This window comes from Osmia lignaria, chromosome 10 (assembly GCF_051020975.1).
Source record: "Osmia lignaria lignaria isolate PbOS001 chromosome 10, iyOsmLign1, whole genome shotgun sequence".
NCBI classification, from domain to species: Eukaryota; Metazoa; Arthropoda; class Insecta; order Hymenoptera; family Megachilidae; genus Osmia; species Osmia lignaria.
Window position 1 is genome coordinate 4,768,420 of NC_135041.1, and position 25,054 is coordinate 4,793,473.

Here is a 25,054-nt window from a genome sequence, read left to right on the forward strand (position 1 = left end):
TCGATGTAAATTCTACTAATACTGGTTGAGTATCCTGTATCGGGAAGAATTGAAAATTGGGATATCTTTCTATTTTTCACAGGATCATAATTAAAATATTAGAAGGCGAATTTCAAAACCTCTTGATAGGAAAATAGATACATCGTTTTGGATATTCAATATTTGATAATAGACAATTACTTCGGTATTCAGAATCAAATTAATTTCAATTAATTTGAATTTTCAGCGAAGGTGAGGTTTTCGTGTTATCCTTTATTAAGAATTAAATTACTCGCAATTAATTTGAATTCACAACGGAGGTGAAATTTCCATGTTATCCTTGAAACACGAACATTTATTTAACGTTCATTCCGGGAACAGGGAAGCTTTCATCATCAACCTCCCAACTGTTATCCGTGAAACAATTACGATACTGTTTAATTTGTATCTTATTCAACGGTGGAAGCTCGTCAGTGGACTCGTTCTTAATGAAAACTCCGAGAGTTCAGGTTTAATTTCCTTCTTTTGTGCGTAACACAGCCATGGATATCGATTCCTCGTTTAGGAGGCAATCAAGTCGTACGCCAGCTTTCTTAATACGTTTATTCCACTCCAGTTTGGTGCGGTATCTTTTGTAAAACGCTCGAACGAAACAGCTGCGGATGCATATTCATGTTGCCTTCTACCCTGCTTCGTTCGGCTTTCATTTTTGCTCTATCTGCGTCCGTTCACCACCGTCTAACCCCTCTTGATACACCCCGTTATATTGCTTTAATATAATTTTTCAAGCATATTGCGTTAACTGTAGACCGTGACCGGATATTGCGTTTTTTATTCATATTGTTTCATCGTCAGACGTTGCTCGTTTCATAGACGGAGAGTTGTAGATACATAATAAACGATTTTCACTTGAATAAAATTTTGTGCTTTAAAATAAAAATCCTTCAAGATAGTAGTTCGCTGATTCTGGTATTAATTTCTGAATATTCGTAGTCGCCTTAGTAATGTTCCGTCTAATATCTATAAAATTTCCGGAATAATGTCACCTTTTTTTGTGCTTGATGCACGCGACACGAACGTTAACGTCGTTAACACGTAAATATGATGGATGTTTCGGGTGTGTGCCATTTTTATGATGCATCAATTCATACATATCGAACGGTAGCTCAATATTTGCCAGCAGCTAACTGTATATCGAAAATAAAAATTTGTTTCTAAATATAGCAATCTCGATAATAGAATATCCAAATAATCAGTCGATAAATGTAAATCAATTTGAATATTATTAAACAGTTTTTATCGATCTTCCGTATGGATCGTTCGTGTTTTTGTTCGTCTAAGCCAGAGCGGTTGGAACCCGCTGGAAATGTCAAGAGAATAGATGAAAAGGAATCGGGGCGAGACCGCGTTTGCAATTTCGTGAATGGGACCGCACGTGTTATAATTTCCCGGATTCATTGTTCAGGAATTAATTTCTCATTTCGCGTTTCACTGTTTGGGCGCGGTCTTTTATATTCGAATAGGGACGACGAAGTTTCAGCTACCTCGTGATAATGAAAGTGTCTGAAAATAGAAAAATAAGTTTATCCATCGCGTTGAATGTAAATTCATGGATTTTCACCTCAAAAAATTTCATACATCAACGTTGTCGCACTTCGTTTAATAATTTGGAATCATTTTTGTTCATATCACAATAATTTATCTATGACGAGATTTATAAAATTAATTGTTAAATAATTTATATTACTGATACTTTTATCAATTTTACATAACCAAGAACAATATATCATATTTCACAATTCCCCCCCACCCAGTTTTCTCATTAAAAATCCATATCGTGTTAGATCTACCTCGTGATTCAACGAGACAGTGGCACAAGAGATCAGACAGGGTTCCAGATAATAATTTTTTTGCTCCCATTCGAAAAGTTTTCTGCTATATCCGAGTAGGCGGTTCCTGTCAGAAGCAGCTTTTGGCGTGGTTTATAGTGTGCCTCTTGCACTTACCACCCTCGCAAGGAGGAGCGAGGAAGGATTTCGGTAGAGCCCTCCGGCCGAGCATAATGCTCCCATTATCTTCAGTCCTTTCGTCTCTACTGCATGCGTACCTTGGTTGACTACTGCACCGGGTGTCGCGTAATTTTGCGTCCACCTTGGCCCAACCGATCTTCCTTGATCTAACGATATCAGCGACACGATCGTTAGTTCGCGAAGGTCGGTTCCATAAGAGAAAAAGGGGTCATGATGCACGGAGGAAACGAAAAAGAGGGTCGCGAAGAGCGTGTTAGCCGGGTAGCGAGGCTAAAAACCATTACGGTAATACTTTGCGGACCGAGGAAGTGATTTTTAAGGAGAGGGGGTTCTGCCATTTCACGGCAATTTCGTTCTCCCCATAAGCATTTTTACCCGCTTGCTTCGACGCCCGAGTTAGCCGAACCCAAGCTATCTTATAACGGAACGATTATGAAAATTTCCCGTCGTTTTGGTCGTTACCATTTTCCCAGAAGCCGGCACTCGAAGTGTACCTTCCTTATATACATTTCCAGCCAAGGTTTACGAGGTTTCGTCTCCTCCGTCTGCACGTGTTTCATGAAACTTTGAACGACGCTCTTTATCCCGAGGAAAGATTAATGGAATCTTTAAGCTCGCACGAACTCTGCGAACGGTTTGTTCCTCTTTACTGCTGTCTAAATTATGCACTCGTGTCTGTTGCAGATCCTTCGGCCTCAGGCTCGTCCTGCGAGGATGACGATGATGATCGACATCCAGACATCAGGAAACGAAAGAACAGCGTGTATGCTACTTCCTCGACTCGTGCGACCTCGTTAGACCGAGAGAAAGAGTTAAGCTTCACAGATGCTGCGCTAGTGGACTGTGTAGCCCTGGTGCATCTGACCGATCAATCGCCCACCGACTCCAATCAACCAGTCCGTCATCCATCGCCTTATTACTACGGCGACCTGTTCAAGGTACCTGAACAACTCAGCAAACCACAGCCGAATAAGTATAGGAAAAGCGTCAGTCTCGACGTACCGGGTGAACGGTCGAGAACACCCGGTATACCGAAGAGGAATTCGGTGGCAGGTGATGGGGGAAGCTATTCGTCTCAGCCGCAGCTTCAGCCGCAGCAGCAACAGCAGCAACAGCAGCAGCCGTTACAACCGCAACAACATTATCAAAGCGAGGATCTAGTGAGCCCCACGTCGGGGAGCGAGCATGCTGTCCCAGCCAGAAACGAGATCCTCTCGTCGTGCATCATCACCGAGTGGGATCACACCCTCATGCCTCCTCATAGATTGTTAAGCCACGACCTGCCGACCACGGTATGTACTTGCGTCGCATCAGCTGAAGAGGAAGAGGATGAGCTAGATCAACGACAGCCGCAGTTAACGCGGCACCAAGTGCGCAAGCTACGACGTACACGAAGGATAGATCCGCAGCCGATACTCGTCGAGGACGAGGACGACGTGGAGGGAGAGGACGAGGGCGAGGAAGAGGAGGAGGAGGACGTGGAGGTGGAGGAAGACGAGGAAGAGATGGCTAGACAACGTCACCTCTACGAGACGGCCTTCGACTGCAAGGTCAATAGGTCCGACGACGACCTCGACGACCTCGATCGAGTTACCAATCATCCCGTGTTGCATTCACAGGTATTGATAGTTTCACCTCCTTGCAATTCTTTATCTATAAGATTGCTCTATAAGTGTCGCTTTTATGTCACCCTTGAATTTGTTTTTCTTTTTTTTTCAAGAGCTTTAACATTCAAGGTATTTGGCTCCCATTCTATTTAAAAACACTCCGTCGTTAACGTTTAGACCCTGAGCTTTACCTTGAACCGTCTTTTTAATCTGATATAATAACTGCGCAAAGTTATGTTCCGTGTTTTACAGCGTTTCGTGCTTTCGCGAAAGTTAGATCGTTGGCTTTTAATCAAAAGCAATTAAAGTGCAATATGAGGCACAAAATGTAACTGAATTTCAGAGCACGAACCATGGATTCCTCGTTGCCAAGCGCAAATTAGACTTTAATTGCGGTTCGGCGTGTATTCGGTAATTAAGTGATAGTCTAATTACATATTCGCGTTATGTAAGTAACTTTTAATACAGCGGAAGGGTTAAAATGAAACACTGGTACAATTCGTTTTCATAATAAACGCATTTATATGTTGTCTTCCTTAGATGAACCAAAATAATTATCTTATATTATTCTGACGAATCGTGGTTCAAGTATTTATTCGCTCCAAATTCTGCGTGACTAAATGGTGTTAATGAACGGTATGATGTAATTTTTATGAAAATTTGAAGAAAATTGTATTAAATCCGTCGCAGATGAGAAGCAACAGCGCGATAGCAGTAAGCAGAACGAGTTCGTCGACGGACACGTCGAAACAGCAGCAACCGCAGCAGATCCCTTACGCTGGTCAGTCCCACAGCAGCAAAGATCGACGCAAAGTCGTACTTCTCCGCCCAAAACCAATTCCGAGCCGACTTCAACAACAGCAGCAGCAGCAGCAGCAGCAGCAGCAACAGCAACAACAGCAATCAGACAATATTTCTACTCTGTCCCAGGATATCGAATCCCTCCAGATCAATTCGAGCGACGAGAAAACCGGCTCGCCGCGGTTACCCGCCAGAGGTTACACCCCGTCGCCTCCATCCACGGCTCCGTTGCCTGCCAAGTTCCATGGCAATCGAGACCATTTGCTGTTGAATATTCGCAGCACGCCGAACCTACCCTCTCAGCCAGACCATCCGCGTCTGAAGGACCTGAGATTGCCGGTGAAATCTTTGCTGAGAGCGAAGGACTCGCCGCAGAGCAGCGAGGGTAGCATACTGGAGATCAAAAGTAGACCAAAGAGTTTTGCTCAAGACAACGTGGAGTCGTCGCAGGGACGACGATTCGACAAGGAACTGATACTGGAGTTCAAAGGTAGGCCAAGAGAGGAGAGACAACGACCTCGCAGTCTGATACGCGAGAGCAAACCCATCATGGAGTTCAAGGGCAGGCCCCACGAGGCCGAGAGCGATCTGTTGCGACCACGCCGTGAGGTCGGACTTTTGGAATTCAAATTGCGGACCACTAGACGCAGAGCGGGATACTCCAGCACGGAAAGTATGGCTACCAGCAGCAGCGGGGGGAGCATGGAGTCTCTTCGAAGCAGTACCAGCGAGGGTAACAGATCGACGAGCAGCTCCGAGAGTCGTCACAGCACCAGTTTGAGCTCCCATAGTTCCGACAGTGGCAGCACCAACTGCTACCACCATCACCAACAACCATCCATGACTGGTTTTTTAACCCACCATGCGAATAAATTACACATACTCTCGCCAATATCTGACAAATCGTCCCAAGAACCCGCTTCAGAGACGTCCGATAATAATCGCAACAACAATTCGCAAAAAGCCTCACCGGAAGAGAACGTCACCACGGAGAACAACGTGACCGTGTCGAATAATACAAATACAAACACCAATACGAACACGAACACTAACACGGCCAACACGAACACGAATTCCGTGACCTCGCCGATGGACACGTCGTTCAAGAAACGTCGCACACCGCAGAACAAGAATCTCATTAATTTGGCCCTGCAATCCTCGTCGTCGGGCGATGCGGAGATTCAAGGATCGGACAGTGGCATCTCGATCGAATCGCGTGCTGGGATCAAGTGCAAACCCTTTGGCTTTCACTTGTTGAAGCCGCAGTTGGATAACATCAATCTTGTCGACAATGAACCGGAGCTGTCCGATCTACCTTTTGACATGCCGAAACTACGGAGGAGACGATTGCTTATGCAACAAGACGCCACTACGTCTGGCAGTGCTACCAGCGTGGATTTGAGAGATTTGCCGTTTGACATGCCGAAACTCAGGAGAAGGCTCAGATGCATGCAGAGCACGGAATCCAGCGGATCGCAGGCGTCTTCCAGCCTTTCCGTGCGGGACGTCGAACCACCTGCGTTGTTCGGTAAGTAAGAAACTTTATTTTATTTTTTAGACATCTGATTTCTTGTGCACGCTTAACGCGTTGTTTATTGCAAGGGTTATCGGTGATCAGCGTTCAAAATTAAAAGATAAAATTAAATTAATGTAAGGTAACAAATTGAAGCTTTCGAAATAGAGATTATTAGATTGAATTTTTAACGTACCATCGGTTATTGAATATTTCTTCCAGCACGGTAGGCACACGTTGAAATAAACGTTAAAAGGGTGAGCTCGAAAGTCGTCCCTTCTTTAATCGAGCGTCTAGCCATTAAAAGGATAAAAACCGTACTTTCGGCATCTCGGGGTAAACTAAGTACTTATCAACGCTAGGGGACAACGTAATTTGATGCTGATCGTTATGAACCTTCCAGACAGCGGCTAATATCGTTAAGGTTCACTTAGCGCCTACATCCCTCTCGACGACTAAATATTTAATCTTACCAACACACGCTAACGTCGAATCGTTAATACCACTCCATATATCACTGTCCAATGAATCATTATATCCGAGCAAAAACACCAGGACAAAATTCGCGTTGATCGAAACTTCAGTTTGCAAAAGTTGTGTTTAACGTTCCACCGCATATTTGGCCCACAGTTAGGGCAGTGTTTCAAAGAACGTTCCTTTCTAGAAAGTTTAAGCCGGCAATTAACGTTGCCTCCTGTATACCTTACTCGAGTAGCAAACTTTCAACAGTTTCGAAAGTCATGCGACAACACAATCTTCTCGTGTATTTGCTTCCGCAAAGGGTTCAAAGATTCCTGTATCAAAGCATAAAACAACATCAACTGCATGCCATCCTAAGAAGTAATAACGATTAGCTGAAGTTAAATAATTAATCACAGCATAAGTAATTTTGAAATAAAATTATTTGAAATATTCTTCTACATTCGGAACGATAATGATTAATTCCTACGCAGCTACAGAGAAGCTATCAAATAATAGTTCTATCAAATCGAAGCAATCAGGACATAATCCAGCATCTTAATACCCAACTAACTAGCTGAGTGGGGGAAACGAACCGCAATCAGGGATTTATCAGACGTGTCAATCGTAGATTTATGCGTCATCGGTCACCGATTACCCCCGATACTTGAATCCATCCGCGATCTACTGACTGCAACACGAGGCGTTTAGTATTAGTCAGCCGATTAAGCTTCTAACTCGTCGTTCTACACGCAGCATGAGCTCCATCCTGCATTCTGATGGGAACTTACCCTTCGAGGCTGGAAATTGCAAAAGCGAGAGCTCACCGTCGTTGCCTTTGGGCGAAATCTGTACCGCGCTACGTGAATCAAGGGGAGGATAAATAGCGACACGGAGAGCTCGGTTCTGATAAATGAACAAGCGTAGGCGTGCAAAGGATCAGGTTATTTTTAACCGATGATCGAATGTCAATAAAGGTGGTCCGCTTGAGAAATTAATGATTGATGGGATTAATCGAGCTAAAAGTTAGAAGATGGGGATGATACGTTTAATCGAACAGGACAGGTATAATCAGCCGGGATACTTATAAATGTTCGTAATGTTCTTATTGCGTGAGTAAAATAATTTATCGTATAGTAGAACTAAAATTGAAAAACTTGGGAGATTTCCGTGCAAAGCGAGGAGGAATTCGATTTATGTGTTTCGACGAATACAACCACGAACGTGTGAATGACGAGCCGTCGGTGTATCGTGTAGCAACATTTCCGGTTTCCTGATAACCAAAATTGATCGACGCTCGCGTATATGTGGCAGGGATTGTTTTCCATATCTCTCACGCTTGTCGTGTTTCACAGTCTGGATTTCCATTCACCGCAACCGCTGGATAATGGATAAAATCCCGGCTAGTTTCGATAAACCGACCTTTTCGGCATTATCGATTAGCAAAAGTAGGCTAAAGGTAGAATTCACAATACCTTCTCGAAGCAAGAATAAACGGAATAATTTGATTTATCTTACGGACAGGTTCAAGCCGTTCTGATTGTAAAATTATATTCATGAATTCACGATATCCTTCTATCGATACTAGTACACTATTTAATGCATATAGCATTTTTCTGAAATCACTGATTATTTTATAGTTCTTCTTTTTATATTAGTGTACAAATTTGTGATAGACCATTGTTAACATTCCATTTTTAATATAGTTTTACGTAGTAAATATTTATTGTAAAATAGTTCTTTTTCTGAAAGCACTGATTATTTTATAATTCTTCGTTTTATATTAATGTACACATTTGTGATAGACCATTGTTAAAATTCTATTTTCAATACAGTTATAAGCAGCGAATATTTATAGCAAAATTGTTTATAGAAAGTTTTAGATATCACAAATTTATAAAGATATTACGGACAATATTTTAAGTACCTAGGTTCGAAGAATAAATTCAAAAGCTTCGATAGGTATAAATAACATTCGGACCTTTTCTTAATTCAACTACGTCGGATCCCCTATTTGTGTCCACAAGGGTCCTCGGACGTACCTTGATCCTTTTGATCATAGTTAGCTGCGAAGCAATCGAGATTCCGTCATTTTTTCCTGGTTGATGGATGTCGGCCGATTCGTAGCTGTAAATTACGTTTTGAAGAGGGAAAGGGCGGAGATAAAGCGCGTTAGCACGCGATCTAAAACAGATTCCCGAAAATCTCAGTAGTTTTTTCTCAACGTCGAGCTACCGTCGATTACTTATCGTGCCCAGGCAACTTTAAGCACGGATGATCGATCGGTGTATTTGTTTCTTGTCTCGGACGGTTTTATGAGTTTGCTGATGGATCGCGGGTAAAAACAGCAATTTCCAAGCGAATTAGCGATCAAATGACTGACGAAAGGAGATGAAAAAAATTATTATACCCCCGGGTAGGCGTTGGCCCGAATATAAAAGAAAAGGGAATAATGAGTTAAAAACAGCATTAACATTTTTGTTTTTTATTTAATTTTTAATCCTTTGCTCTATAATATCGAGTCACACTCGTGACGCAACTTACAATTCAATATGTCAATTTTAATTATAATTTTCCCAGTCAAGAATCGTCGAATGCCATGTATAAATAGTAATAAATAGTTAGCTTTCACTGACGCAATTATAAAAAAATCATAGGATAAGGGGTTAAAGGTACGCTTTGCATTATTATTATTCGAATAGTATTATTATTCGAACATATAATCCGTCCAACGAGACGAGTCAGGATATGTTTACAAATTCACGCGTTCGACGCAGGGACGAGGCTTTCAAGGGACATTACCCAATCGACACACGCCGATTTTGATACCCTTTGAGTATGATATAGAACTCAAAAAAATATTTGACACGTATTTTTTTTTATCGGCAATCGTCCATGCTGAAGGGGTGAAAATATCCCTCAAAGTTGGGATTGCAAAACATATTTTCTTGAATATCTCAGGAACTATTAGGTGTAGACGAAAAATTCAAAATGGAATTTGTGTGTTTTTGCACAGCAAATTTTTCTATGCAGCCACCTTTTTGATAAATTTATTTGTTTAAAAAATATATTGAAAAATAATCTTATTTTGTCATTTTTTTCACCCCTTCAGCATGGACGATTGCCGATAAAAAAAAATACGTGTCAAATATTTTTTTGAGTTCTATATCATACTCAACGGGCATCAAAATCGGCGTGTGTCGATTGGGTAATGTCCCTTGTTAGTTGTTTCCAGTTCTTCAAACGGTTTGGTCGAGGTTTGTGTACTGTGAACCAGGCCTGCTTTGAGCACGTGAATTTTTACCCATTTACTGTCTCGTCTCGTTCGATGAAGTATAGTGCTTTACCACGTCTGACCATACACGTGTATTTCCACTGCGGCGCTCGTGATTCCGCGCATGAAAATTCATTAAACTCTTTTTCCCATGCCGGTAACAATTTCTTTTTACTAAAGTCTCAAGAAAATTTTTTTAGTTATTTATACTATTTACCATTAAAGATAGCAACAGTTTACGCGTTCCATCATAGGTGCTATTAAAGTTGTTCGAACGGTATAGCGCCGCTTTAATTGGCCTCGGACGAGAGCGGCGCTCTTTTATCGATACCGTTAACCTTCACGGGTTTATTACGTCATTTTTATACGGTAATTGAAAACCATCAATGCGTTGTAACCTTCCTGTGATAATAAATAGCTGCGAGAATTTCTCAGGGATTTTTCATGAAACGTGGAGAAATAAATCTAGCGGTCCAGTTCTGTTTTGACGGGTATTCCTATACCATCGTTAGTTTTCTGTTTGGCCGTTTTAAACGGGACGACGGACGACTAACCCGGAAGAAGCACGGTTCCGCATTGTGCAGCCGAACAAAACGTCCGAGGTTGTTCTCTCACGGGCTTGTGTTCACAATGCACGAGAGGCCGGTGACGTGAACACAGAACAACGGTTTCAAGCTTGAACCGCGGTATCTTTGTTCGCGTGCACCGTGCACGTGTTGCATTCGAAGCGTGTGCATCGCTGCACGAACGGAAGTGCAAGCGGTCGCGCGACACGTGTGTTTCGTATCGCAACAACGATGCTGCGGGGGCGGGCTGTCGCGGGAAAGATACAGCGGGAACGTATTGGAAATATCGGAAATATTACGCCCTACTTGCAGCCGGCTCTTGTAAACGTCAATGGCGACCCTTTCGTTAAGCGGCCCCTGTCAAAGATGCGCTTTTTACAGCCGACGAAAATAGCCTGAATAGGATCGATGAACGTTGCGTCGCCGCATACTCGAGTATTTCTATCGGAAAGTTAGCCAAAATTCGATTTCGATCATTCTATTAAAAGTTTACTAATTATCCTTTCATGAGAGGGTTATGACGTTGATTGGCGCAGTGAAAATGATCATGTATAGTCGGACGTGCTATAATTGTGATTATTTTATTCTTTTTAACTCTTTGAAATGTCATACTGGAGATGACATTATAAATTCTTTTGTAAAAGTTATGTTTTTTATGGAAAAGAAAACATTCAATTTTACTGTTATATATTAATTCACTTAATTTGACTTAAAATTAATACAAGTTGACGAGTAACAATATTGAAAACAAATCGAGTTCAAAGGGTTAATCGAACTTTCCTGTTGCTACTTTGCATAAATAATATAATGTTAATGATATTTAAAATGAACATTAATAATTTTCTTATATTGAAGTTTCTGCACGAAATAGGTAGACAAAGAAAAATTAGATGTTCAATTTGAGGAGATAAATTAAATAAATTTCATTTATTTTTATCAAGTTAATTGTTTATGAGATTGCGCAGTCGCGTTGCTAATAGAACATGGTGTGAAGCATGTATCCTTTATTTAGCTCACCGTGTCTCATTATGCGGAAGTGGTAAGAGGTCAAGTTCAGTTCTTGAACGTCAAAACGAGCTTTGAATTAAACTGAAAACTCCGTGGCTCACGTAAGTTAATATCTGCTTCGGTATCTGGAATCTGGCCCTCCCAGTTTCATGAATCCATCCGTTTCGCATAGTTGAATAAATGGAGCATCCGAATTATGCGGCTGGCGAAATAATTAGAATGCCAAGTCGTCCGGAAGGGATGTTTTCTTCTACGTAGGCAAACTTTCTTTTCATACATGATACAATATCCTGGCTATTCTCATATATTAAATGAAACTCTCAAAAATAATTTTGTATTGATAATGTGTATTATACAGGGTGTTTCGTTTAAAACAGTCCACCTAAATATCTCCTCTATCTCTGAAAATTTCTGAGATAGTTTCTGACGTAATCTAAATGGTATTAAAAGACAAATCAGATGGAAGAACCGTTTTTTATAAATTGTAATTTTTTAATCGTTTTTTTTGAGGTCACTCGTGTTTAAATTTTAGAGTCCACGGTCACTTCAAGGTCGTGCTATTAAACATGGATGAATGCACAATAATATTTGCTATAACATACAACAACAAAAAATGTGTGTACATACGTAAAAAACACGAGTGACCTAGAAAAAACGATTAAAAAATTACAATTTATAAAAAACGATCCTTCCATCTGATTCCTCTTTTGAAACCATTTAGATTACGTCAGAAACATTTTTTGTATTTTCAGAGATAGAGGGAATATGTAGGTGGCCTGTTTTAAACGAAACACCCTGTATAAAAGAAAATTTGAAATTGCAAGAATGATAAATTTGACAAAACGTATGGCTATCAAAGTGTTAGTAACGTGTACGGCATATACATAATTATTATTAAGATTAATATTAGAAAATAAAATTTCTGCCAACCTCCTGCAACGTTAATCGAATCGATAAATACGTCTGTACAGATGTGTCGTACATCTTCTAAGTCTCTCTCGTTATGGCATTGCTTCCTGCTGCTATTGCAGCTGTAGATAACAGTTACGACGTTGTAAATCTCGTTGTTCGAACGGTGTAATCCGTGATTTTAGTAACGGCACCATGGAAATTGATATTCACAATTTCCACGAAGCCGATCCATCTTTGCGTCTGGACCATTTACTCGGTAGCTACGGCCAGGGTGGTCGTTAACAGGGCGAACAGACGAAGAGAAGCAAGAAGAAAACGTTGTGGCTGGTATCTCCGTTCTTTCGCTTCGCTAGGTACCCGAGAAAAAATTCAGCAGCTAGAGAAAAGGGGAGAAGACTTTCGCTATTCCTATCTGAATTACTCTCGCTTTCCCTCCGCCGTTTCTTTTGTGTCTGCGTGACGTCCACACCCTGAAAGGATCGCTAGATAAAGCAGCTATCGATCTTTTTTCTATTTCCAGCTGGAGATATAATGTGCTTTTTAGTGTTTCCTTCTTTTAAAGACGACGACACGATGTCAATATTCTGTTAAATATTTTTAAATTGCCATTAAATGGCGTTCTTAGATTTTCTTAAAACTAGAACTATCAAAGGGGTCAAAATGACAGGTTTCTAGTTCCTTATTTCATATTATAAAATTTATTAAGTTATTTTCGTTGAAATATATGTTGACTTTGTATATGTTAATTTAGGTTTCATTCCTTATCTATTAATTTTTTTATTTAATTTTCAATTTAAAATTCAATGCTCATTGAACACTAGTAGTTCTAGTGTTAAAACTAATTTCTTATTATCGAGTTCTTTTTAATTATATTTTGTGATATTGGTCTTGGAGGAAGAGGTGAATGTTTACTGTAAAAGGTGCTCAACGTCCAATTTTATTTTTTATTGATACGAACACAAGTTGTCTGAGAACATTGTTTCATCTTTCAAAATTTGTCGAATTTATTTTGTCACGTTATTTGATAGAGAACATTGGCAACGTGCTGACAGAGCAGATATTTTCGATGCAGTTCTATATGCAAATGAAAGGCGAACGTGATCTTCCAAGTAATAAAATTCAAGGTAGCGATTCCGCTCGAATACCTATTACTATTTTATGATATCGAAGAAATGCTGTTTACGTCTGATCGAACTCCGTTCATATGCTCGAACGACGTTTTCTGACGATTTCCTTATCGGACAGTTACACTTTTGGTAGTCGTCCAAAGTACCTCGTAGAATTTTACAAATCGGTACAAATAACTATTAGAAACTGTGCAATGTGGAACTGTAATTGGTCGAAGCTTGTTTCATCCATTCTATTCCGATATTTATCGGGTGAAAAGTTTCAAGATCAGGCAGGAATTCTAACAAACTGAACCGTGTAATCTCCAATTTCTTTTTACACCTAATAAGAAACTACCAATAGAATTATTTTTGTGAGTATCAATTAATAATTCGCATTTTCTAAGTTCTAAAATTTATTAAAAATTGCATCAATTTAAAAAATCAGATTAGCAAATATTTGTGAAAAATTGTCGTGCTTTTACGAGGTTTATACGACACAGACAAATTGTTCGCGAGACACTGAACGAGGGAAAACAATTTGGAAGAAAAAGAGATAGATAAAACCGCACCGAATTTTCGACATTCCATGAAATTCAACGAACGAAATTTTAGCGGATCTCTAACTAGATTCCAGGCTGTCGGTGACATATTCCCGACGGTAGGAAAATACAATTTTCGTCCGTCTGGTCACGGAAACCGGTCACGTACGGTTTACTCGTTTGTCGCCAATCGCGCGAGACATACCCCGTGTATATACGTACGTACGTATATTCTCGTACAATCGCCGCTAAACGTTTGGTAGCATTCCAAAGCGAGACGAGTGTCTGACGAAACTTTAATTCGCAACGGTTGCTCGACGTCGGTCGGATTTTAACGAGTGGTTTAACGTTTCCCACTAATTGTCACGGTCGAGAAAATTCGTAAGTGGCAAGGATCCTTACCTTCGACTCGCCTAATGCTCGTTTCACGCAAATCTGTCGTCTCGTAACCCAGTTTTTTCGTTTACGTCTCGACGATGCTCCGTATCGCGCAAACTTTCATTTCTCTTTTCCTTTTCATCGTGAGCGATTAATACCTCGCCGTCCAATTAATGCAGCCGACTGCATTTCCAGTGAAAAATTAAACATAATCGTTCGCGGAGGCTGTGTCATTAATTTCCAGCGCTATTTTTGCGCTCGCATATCTGAGCGACAAAATATTTTACCTGACAGTTAAATGACTCTTCGTTAGATCCTTCATTAAAGGCGTGCAGATTTACAAAATTAGAAGTATCTAATTTAATTTCGAATCCAATTTGTAATTTAAGGTATTCACACAAACCTCTTCTTCGCGTTTGGCGGAAGAAGAGAATTAAATAGCGATAATATTCAATCTTGAAGAGATAAAAAATGTTTTTTCAATTGTTATCCACGTTAACAAGATAAACTTACGGAACGATGCGGAGAAGAGCACTAAAACGTTTGCTTCATCGGTGAACTTTTGACCTAAATCGACACTGAGGAACGTCTGAAAGCTCTGCGGAAGGAGATGGGAAACAGAGGAGAATCGTGGATTACAGTTAATTGAAGTTAATTGATGCGGGGTTCTATATTAACTAACTCTAGTATTATTGGAGTTTGTAATAGTATAGTTGCGTGCAATGTAGACTTCCCTCAATTAAGAGGAAGTGTAAGAGTTCTTATACATTTACCCTTAAACGAGGAGGTTACATTAAATTTTTAAATTATGCTTTCAGATTAGTACTCTGCTATTCCCATTATCGTATAATATTAACGCTATTTAAAATTTGCATTCTCTTCGAAAATGAAATTTCAAAATTAGGAACCTTCATTGAAGCTTTAATCTTTTCCTTATTTTTACAAAAATTTCTCACAAACTGCTCCATTAAAACAAAAGATAAGACGCCACTCCGTAAATAACGGGTGTATATAAAGTATCTTGGTGCGAACGAGCCGTTGATCCTCGAGCAAATTGTACGATTGATCCTTCGATGAGAAAGACGTATGCGTGTATCGTAGTTCATATTTCATGAGGATCGAGCATTTGGTATCGAGCATTCGAAGCAGGTTCGAAGTGTTTGTTACCGCACCGATAAGGGCTGCTAGCTGCTTGGGGGAGCGCAGAAGGAGGGCTTGTGTAACTGCAACATCTGTTGGCGAAGATCTTAAAGGTCTATCCCCGCGACGGTATCCCGCATCTGTTGTTCGGACATTTCGACACATCGCGAGCTTTTCCATGGGGGAGAAAGCGGCGTTCGCCGGAAAGATTCGGAATCGTAAAGAGGCGCGGATGATGGGCGAAGTTGCGATCTCACCATGACTCGCAACATCCGAGGGATTTGTACCGAGGTTATTTATCGGTTCGACGTCGAGATTGCGATTCTATAGATTCGAAGGATCGATTCGAGATTTTGCAAAATTTATTGCTATTCAATACACCGATCATCAATAACGTTTATAAAAGATATTCTAATATTTCATTTATTATCCTTATACTGAAACAACTTTTTCTATTTAACCCTTCGACGGCGGACCATGGAGAGAACCTCAATTTTAATTTATAATAGTATTGTATTTTATATTATTTTCATTTTTTAAATTTGACACTGTTCCTTTAAAAATTATTCTCCCAATATATGAAACCCCTCTGTTTGAAAATTATACATTTAACTTTAGCTTAATCCCCTTATATACGTTCTGTAAATTTAAATCACGAAGGATCCGTTTTTCATTTTCATTTTCTAAATTTGACACTGTTCCTTTAAAAATTATTCTCCCAATATATGAAACCCCTCTGTTTGAAAATTATACATTTAACTTTAGTTTAATCCCCTTATATACGTTCTGTAAACTTAAATCACGAAGGATCCGTTGTTTAAATGTTAGACATGTAACAGTTTTTTCCATCTCCAATTTTGGGGTGAACATTTTTATAGTACCGTGAATCGCAATTTTCGATCACAAGTCTTGCGTGAAGCTCTCCGACATCTGCTCGAATCTTCGATTTTCTGCACTAGGGGTACTCTTTCCAGAGACAGTAAAACCATTCAGTGAAACTTTTCTTCCTTTCCTCGACGTATAAACACTTTCTTTCTGCCATTTAGACTGCCACTATTGAATAACATAAAAATATTGCAAAATGGAGTGTGCAATAGCCTTTTTTAATTTCAGCTTTAAATTGATCCTCTGAAAACTCGCAGCGAGCAAGAAAATTCCGCGACATGCGTTTTCCCCGGATGTGAAAGCAAGATAATCGTTGAACGGTTTCATTTCTAACAACACGGTTAACTTACTACCACCAAGACGTCTTTCACCCCTTCGCGCCACACGACGATTTTACCGCCACTCCGTTCAGACACACTACCGCTTTAATGGCAGGCTGAGACTCAATGGAATCTCCTGCTATCCTTTCCAAGCGAACGTGTGACGTTCCTCCGTCCCTCGGCGCAGTAAATTCTTCATCGTCGTAAATCTTGGCGGCGAGTGCCACCCTCGGTGGTCTTTGCGGCAATAAATACGAATCGTCGACGCGGCCTGTTTGACTTTCTCGCGTCCACGGGAAGCCATTGCTACTGCTTCGATCCACGTCCGACCGTACGTCCTGATTTTCACGGGGAATTAAAAGTTCTCTCGGTTTCTGGCCACCGCGACGCGCAACGTCCGACGAGATTTCCGGTGATTCCTTCGTGACGAGGAATTTCCCTCGAGACAAGCGTGTGTCAAGACACTCCTCTTGGACTGTCTATTCCTTTTCCATCACCCTCTCAGACAATATTCTCGCTGCATGAAAGTAGTATTTCAAGAGGATGCCATGGGAATATCTCAGTATTCCTTTATTTGAAGTATCTTGATAGCTTCTGAAACACTTGGAATGTCAATGAACGAATTTGTCGAGATTTAGATATTCAGAGGAATTAAAAATTCTCTTATTGACTCTTATCACTTTGCTTCAGAATGTATGTAAAATAAAAGACATCAAAATGCAAAACGTGTAAAAATATTCAATTTATAAAAAGAAGATAAGGAAGACGACTGTCTGAACGCATTCTTCATTGAAAGAAAGTATAAGCAAGGAAGAAGGAAACATCTGGGAAACGTCCGTAGAAAAACTTTCCTGTTACCTATTACCATTCTCGAAATTTACGAACTTCATTCCCGCGATAACAAGTTTCGAAAGTCGCTGCTTCGCGACACACCCCGCTTGTACACAGACGCTCGGTTATTCGCATACTGCAGGAGTATTGCCGCGTTTTCACGAATATCTACTTTCGTGCCCCCGGCTCGCCATTTCCCGAGGGATAGCCGGCTTGGATGGAGAAGGCACCGCGAAGAAATTGATTGAGACGTATCTTCGTCTGAGACGGATATTAAAACAGTCTGCACGGGAAACAAGAATGTAAGTGTACGGGTGTCAAGAGGAGAATTTCCCGTTGCCGAGAAACACGCAACGCGAGTTTTCTTTCGTTCGTTCGCGTGCGATGGAACGGGCGGGAAAACGAGAAAATTCGGATGGATAAATCGAGCTGTCCGAACGGCCGGATTAAATTTAATAATACAGATACGGCCAATCTCGGAGAGTGGTGGCCGCTTGCCTTCTGTTCGTTAATGTTTAACCGTGTTTGAAACGCACGGCCGTCAGACGAGCCGGAAGAGATCGTGGATGTTGCCTTTCGAGACTTTCCTTTCCCCGCTGCGTGCACGAAAACGATTTACCTTCGATGAATTATTCAGTCGGATTGAATTTTGTTGCTTCTCGATTCGGTTTACCGTCTTGATGATATGATAACAATTTTTGAAAGTAGGGATGAGATCAGGTTCAGTATATACCCACCGATCTAAGTCAATTCGGAAACCCAAGTTTGGACTCGCAAGATTCGAATGACATAAAATTTGTTATTGCTCCGAGAATCACTTATAAAATATTATTTATGATTCTTAAAAATATTTGCAAAATTTGAAAATGTAGGTATTTGAGATATAATTTGATGATTACTCGAATTCTAAGAATTATTTTGATTCAAACAAAAAGGTTCTCAGATTTTAAGTGGTCGTGGATAATTTTTCATTTATTTAAAATTCCAAAAGTCAAAGGTAGTCTTGGTTATTGCTTCTAATAGAATAATACGTTATCGCGTAATGAATAAATTAAAAGAATAGAAAGTTACTTTTTCATTGTATCTTTATTACAAGAGATCCAAAATGTATTCGATTCTCTTAAATCCCAAAGTATACCCTAATGAATAATGTATAAAGTACGCGCTTTCGAGCCGGAACTCTCCGAACGTGTTAGCCTCGATGAGAAGGTAAACCATTGTTACACCTGTCAGAACAATTTCATCGTACCTGGATCATGCGACCTTCCAAAAGTCGACCGCTAAGAGATTGCAGGCAACAAATGAAATTACCTGGCGGCCGCGCAGCCACTTTCTTCGACGGACCCTTCCGTCGATTATCATCTCCGAACTTTCTACGAGGGCGTAATAACATTGACGCTCGATGGAAGGCCCCACGAAGAATTTACTTAGTGAAATTTATAAATTCTTGATGAGCCGAGAGAGGTGTTTCGGCGAATAAGTTCGCTCGTCTCGAATAATAATTGAATATTTTATCAGATGTAGTAAAATAACATTGAAACCCAAATTATCAAGGATACAAGCAATTAATTTTCAAATTAAACATTTTAATTTATTTCAATCCATCCCAAAAATTTCTTCTTATTTCCTGAATCTTTTGTTTTAATAGAAATTGCAGCTTTCCTTTTCCTGTTCCGTTTTCAGTCCTTCCAAGGGTTCGTGCAATCTTTAATAAGCGTAATATCTTACGATCTTAAATCGAGTCTCCAGTTTCATCGTTGAAAACGAAGAAAACGCGATGCTGACTGGTTGTCTCTTATACTTCGAGCCACATTGTTTACGAGGAAACAATGCTCGTAATTTCTTCGCGAAACTTAAGTGGTAGCAGGGGAGTGAAAAGTTTGAGAAGTCGATGAAACTGCTCGGCAGAGGTATGAGAAGGGGAAGAGAAAAAAATTGGAGGAAGGAATTTCGATTGTATTGTTTCTGTTAAGTGAAAGAGCTCAGCCTATCTATTGACGAGTACGAGACGTTCCATTATCATACCTCTACAAAGCCACGTCCAAAGTCACGGTCGATTGTTTCTTCTCGAAGGAAGTATTCCCCGTCGGCTATTATCGAGTCCTTGCTTCGAGAGCAGAGTTATCGATGACACAATTATCTCGCGTAGTAAGCTAATCGATTATCCGAGCTTTGATAAATGTTTTCCCTCTTGTTTCACGTCTTACTAAAACACTCCTTTAATTGATGCATTATGTAGAATATATTTTGGAGCTGAAATATTTATCCAGAAATATCTTTTCTAATAAGAGAATGAAAAATTGAAAAATTAAGTGTTAACGAGAAGAAATGAATGGAACCCAATTTATGAAAAATTTCATGTCACACTCTACCCGTACCATGTACCTTTCAGAACTTGAAATTTCGAGCACATCCGCAAAGACTGTCGCCGTGAATCTTTGCGGTACCGAGTTTCGGTTCGTTCCAATTACGAGGGTGGGCCATAAAATCTGCGAACAGGGAGATGTTGCTCGCGTCGTCTACGGTGTATGCGTATAATCGATGTTTACCCCCGGGGAATTTCACGGCGTCTAACTGTCGGGTGACTCATTTCAGGCGGCGGTCTGGCGCGTCCGAAGATGACACTGAATCTGGACGCTGGAAACGGTGTGAACAACGGTGGAAACGGTGGTGGTCAGATAGCGCCGAAAAAACCTGGTGGTCTCAGCCTTGGATTGCCGCTGGAGATTAATACAGCCAGAGGATCCGCTGATCTGGTTGACGTGGACCTCCCTCTCGAGAGACAGGGGTATGTTCTTTAATTTTATTTATTTTACAGCATACAATGAAAATTTTCAAATGATAATCAATACTAATTATTAATTGTTACGACTTACGTGGCAATTTGAATAAAATAAGAATATTCAAGAGTGGAAAGAGATATGTATCTACCGTGAAAGTTTTCATAATTTTATAAATTGATTTTCTTTCTTTCACTCGTAGATGGTACCACGGATCCATCACGAGAATCGAGGCTGAAGCTGTCCTACGTCTTCTGAGGGAAGGAAGTTACTTAGTGAGGAACAGCGAGTCGACCAAACAAGATTATTCCTTGTCACTGAAGTAAGTTTCACGTATCATGCAAGTAATATTCGAACTCTTGTTCGAATTTCGAATTCAAACCGAAAACGTTGAATCGAATTCTGCTTTCTCGTTTACAGAAGCGCCCGTGGTTTTATGCATATGCGTATCCAGAAAAACGAGGAACTGAACGCTTATATTCTGGGACAGTTCAGCAAGCCTTTCGACAGCATACCGGAAATGGTTCGCCATTTTAGCGTGAACCGTCTTCCAATACGCGGTGCCGAGCACATGTGTCTTCTGCATCCGGTCATAGCTCAGCTTTTGTAGCGCATCTATCGTAGCGCCGTTTAAGGTGCTCCCATTTTTTGATATCCCCTTTACCTTCGAGAATAACAAAGAACCTGGATAGTGTCCTGGAAAAGAATACCCTCCGAAAAGAATCGTCGATGCTTGTATAAAAGAACGGGAGGGTATCGTTGTGCATAGATATAATTTTCCATTGGAAAATTTTGGATAGAAAACAGTTAACACGTTGATTGCCATGGGGTTTAAATAAATTTCGTCATAAATTAAGGTAATTTTGAAAGAGATAGTACATGTTTTTAATAACATCTCGAAATCAAATATTTTAATAATATTGAATATTATATTTAACGATTTATGTAGTTGATAATCTTTTACAGAACACGTAATTATTACAACTTAGTATTTTGAAAATAAGATTTTAGCTTGTGGTCCATCTTTTTTTCATTATGATGGATAAGATAAAACGCTTTTATTAAAATCATACTAGATAACAGAATAAATATTACAGAATACAGTGTATACCAAGTAGTATGAATACAATACACTCGCGATTAAATTAAGCTTTCATAGGGAAAATAAGAATTTTCAAAATCTTAATATTAAAAAAGATTAAGAAAAAATAACTTTTAATTATTAAATATTATAAAATTTAACATATAATTGTAAAATAGTGGTGGGGAACCACGGACCTACATATATTATATATGAGGTCTCCTCCTCTACATCGTCATTCTTCTCGGGAACGCCTAAGGGGTGAGACGGGAATCCGGTCATGGGTCAGGAACCCCGAGACCCCGGAGTCTGAGAACTCGAGGAAGCCTACGGAGAAAGTCGGAACTCGGAAGTCCGTGAAAGCCGGGGGAGGATCGCTATCTTTCCTGAGGAAGCCTGATTTCATCTCGAGTATACTTATTCAATCCATCTATACCTGAATTATTATAATTTTCAAAGTAGGTACTATTAGAATTGAAATAGTCTTCTATTGTATTTTAATAGTTTCTTATAATTTCATACGTCCGAACAGTTAACAATCCACACTACCATGTGCCATATTAATAATAATGAAATTTCCTATGGCAATCACCGTGTTAAAAAGTACTTCGTACTTCCATAGAACTTTCACTGAGCCTCGAGATCCATTCGGGGCTGTTTAACAACAAATTTTCCGAGCTTCCAGGGTGAATGTAAAGGTAATAAAAAACAGCAATGGAGTCGAACGGGATGGACGAAACTATTCACGGGGAATAACACAGTACAAAGCGCGTAATCGGTGAAAAAGTTTTCGTAGGCTTAGCGAGCAATCCTTAATGGATAATCTCATTCATTTACGTAACTTCTCGAGTAAAGCTTTATTAGTGGCGCGAAGATGAAATTAGTCGTTGTAAGGTGTTTAATTGCAATGCTTCGAAACTATTCCGACCGTAGCGACAAGCTCTCGTTGTCTATCGAAGAAACGAACGTCTGCAGAATCTGTCTCGTCTTCCCCCAGAAAGTATCGCGCAAATCTACCAGAGGTTTTGCACTTTATTTTCCCGAAATCGATTGATTACTTGCGCTTGATTGATCGGACAGGATTTTCATTTAATTAGCACGACGAATGGAAATCCTGAAGAAGTACAAGACGGAATAAAAGAAATTCTGTATTTTCAGAGAGATTCTGAGGTTCAAAATCGAATGGTCGTTGTACGAACGACGGAAATAAGCACCGTAAGAGCTTTAGAAAAACAAAATGGTTGTTCCTTGTGCTCGTGGCTCACGTAAGCCGCGAGTTTCGCGTAAGAAATTATCGATGGGATCAGAATCGCTGTACTACAAGCGGCTAATCTAGCGAGGCGTCAGATAACACGCGTACTTTAGATTTAGGTATACAGGTAGCTGGCCGGAATGGCCTCTGCGACGGAGCTGGAAGCCAAAGAAATGAGTTCAATCGTGCGAGGAGACAGAAGGGTGAAGATGGGGTAAATGAACGAGCAAAAAGCGGTACGGCCACGAATTAAAATGCCAAAGTTTATCGCTAATCGTAATGATCATTTTTAATCAGGGTTTTTGTTGTCGTTGAGAAACGATTAGGCTCGGATCTGTATGCTTGATCGACAACGAGTTACTTTGTGTTTTTTTTTTTTGTTTTTTTTTCGATATTGCGAATCGAATCGAATTCGAAGATGATACAATTTGTTCGTCCTTACTGATCGGTAAGAGGATTAAGTCGAAGGAGAAGAAAGGTCGATCGAGATCAGTGAATCCGAACCATCGATGGCTCGTAAATTCGAGTCATCCGTCCGACAGGTCTCTTATTTTTGAGGAGATTTTTGTGAGCGGAGGCAACCGATACATATTTTTTCATGTGATATCAATTTGTTACAGAGATAGCCTAGTTTCACCTGTGATCTGTTACTTAGTTCCCTTTTATCCGTGTCTGTTGGTTGCTGTGTGCAATATTCTCGTACGGTACGATTATGACTAACGATAATAAGTACTACCTAATGATAAAATAGGGTTTACGGTAATAAACGGTAACGATTTAACGGTAACGGTAATCGATTAAGTAACCTGCTAATTTAATTGGGTAATCAGCAACGACGCGTAATCAGTCGCGACACGAGAGACGTCCGTGGTGTTACAATAATTATTTCACGATAAGGATTCGATTGAGCGAACTTACCTTTCGTTAATCGTTCGCTTCGTGGTGAATGGTAAGCAAAGATTCGATTTAGAGAACCTAGAACTCATGTAGCGAGTGCCATGTAATCAGAATAGAATCTCTTCCATGATTTCAATCCAGAATAAACACGTTCGCTGAAGGGAACATTTTAAGTAAAAACTTACTTAATTCAGCCAATCATTATAAATGGACAAATGAATAATTTTACAAAAGTGAAAATTAATCATGATTCAATTTTATTAAAAAATTGGCTTAATAGCGAATTCAAAATTTGATATTAATAAAAACCAATGAAAATTTAATATACACTATAAAAATGGATATTAATATACTCAGTGAAAGTGTTAACTGTTATGACTTTTCGAATTTACGTTTTGTTGATTCTCTTATTATTTTCACCAACGATAAAAAAAGCAGCTCGATGAAAATTCTAAAAGTCATAACTTAATTCGAATCATCGTGAAGTTTACAGATATGCAATTATTTAACTACTTCCATTCGTTTGTTGATTTCATTGCTTGAAATCACGCGTGAACGTGATACTAGTCGTAGTGTGTTCAATTTTGTTACCTGAATTATTACGTAGAGCTGTTTTTGCTATTGTATCCGGCACTCTCTACCATTGTCCCTCGATTAGGTTCGGTATAATTATAAATACACACGTTGTACGTTTAAGCTGCCAGTATTATTAACTGTAATCGATAATGCATATCCATGTTAATGTTTAAGAGACATTGTATTGTACCCTGCTCCTTAACGAATGATTATGAGCGACGAAAAAAGTATACTCTTATCTCTCTATGTATATTTATTTGACATTATATTTATTGCATTGTGTCGTTAAGCAAAAATGATGTTGCTGTCATGATTCCGTGTATACCGTTTCTTAATCTTTAAGATGATAGCGAGATAACTCATGGTAATCTATTAGAGTAACTGGTAATCATAGTAAACGTAGATTAATAACGTCGTTTAAATATGACGATGGAAAACGACGAAGTGCAGTCGTAAATTATGTGGTAGACACTAAACTTGTAGATACTTCCTGTACCTTGAAATTTATATGAAGTAGTGTTTAGATCTAACGTATACACACCATTATGTATACACAAATACTCTATTATTACCAAAAAATACTAGCGTATTAGTCGTTTATAGAAGGTACAACCAGTGAGATCGGAAATGATTGAAAGAGAAACGAACAGGTCCGAGATGTAATACACGTATGGGCCGATTGTGTAAACTGTTTTATTGATAAAACGGTTCTCGAACGGTGTAATGTGCAATAACGAAGAGCGATCCGGTATTTTTGTTCTAGCATGACAGACCACCGATGTTCCAAATCGACTTCACTAGATAGTCTTGTGTACTCCGAAACTCCCTCTTAATAATAAAACATTTAATAAAAACGAACGGCGTCGTTGATCGTTTTCAGTGGACCTTTCGTTTTCGTTTGTTTAACATTAAAAACCTTTTCTTTCGTTGTGATCATGTTTAATTTAATATTTTAACACGTTGAATGCCGTAGAGAATTAACTATTCCCATTCTTAATAATAATTAGAGCTTCAATACGTCTCGTAATAAATGCCCACTGCGGCAGTCAACGTGTTAATTACAATACTTGTGAGTTAAGGTAATTAATTTATCAAAATAATTAACTAGTTCAAGTCT

General features: G+C 39.6%; 1 protein-coding gene across 1 annotated transcript in view; it reads left to right on the forward strand.

Moving 5' to 3' along the window:
• hwt (SH2 domain-containing adapter heavyweight) overlaps positions 1–22,853 on the forward strand; it is a 165,151-nt gene extending 142,298 nt beyond the window's left edge. Inside the window, exons 5-9 of the mRNA XM_034339484.2 lie at positions 2,694–3,628; positions 4,307–5,945; positions 19,947–20,139; positions 20,334–20,453; positions 20,552–22,853. Coding sequence (XP_034195375.2) covers positions 2,694–3,628; positions 4,307–5,945; positions 19,947–20,139; positions 20,334–20,453; positions 20,552–20,741 — 3,077 coding nt within the window. The 3' untranslated portion in view covers positions 20,742–22,853. The remainder of the gene's footprint in view (positions 1–2,693; positions 3,629–4,306; positions 5,946–19,946; positions 20,140–20,333; positions 20,454–20,551) is intronic.
• Positions 22,854–25,054: the final 2,201 nt, after the last annotated feature.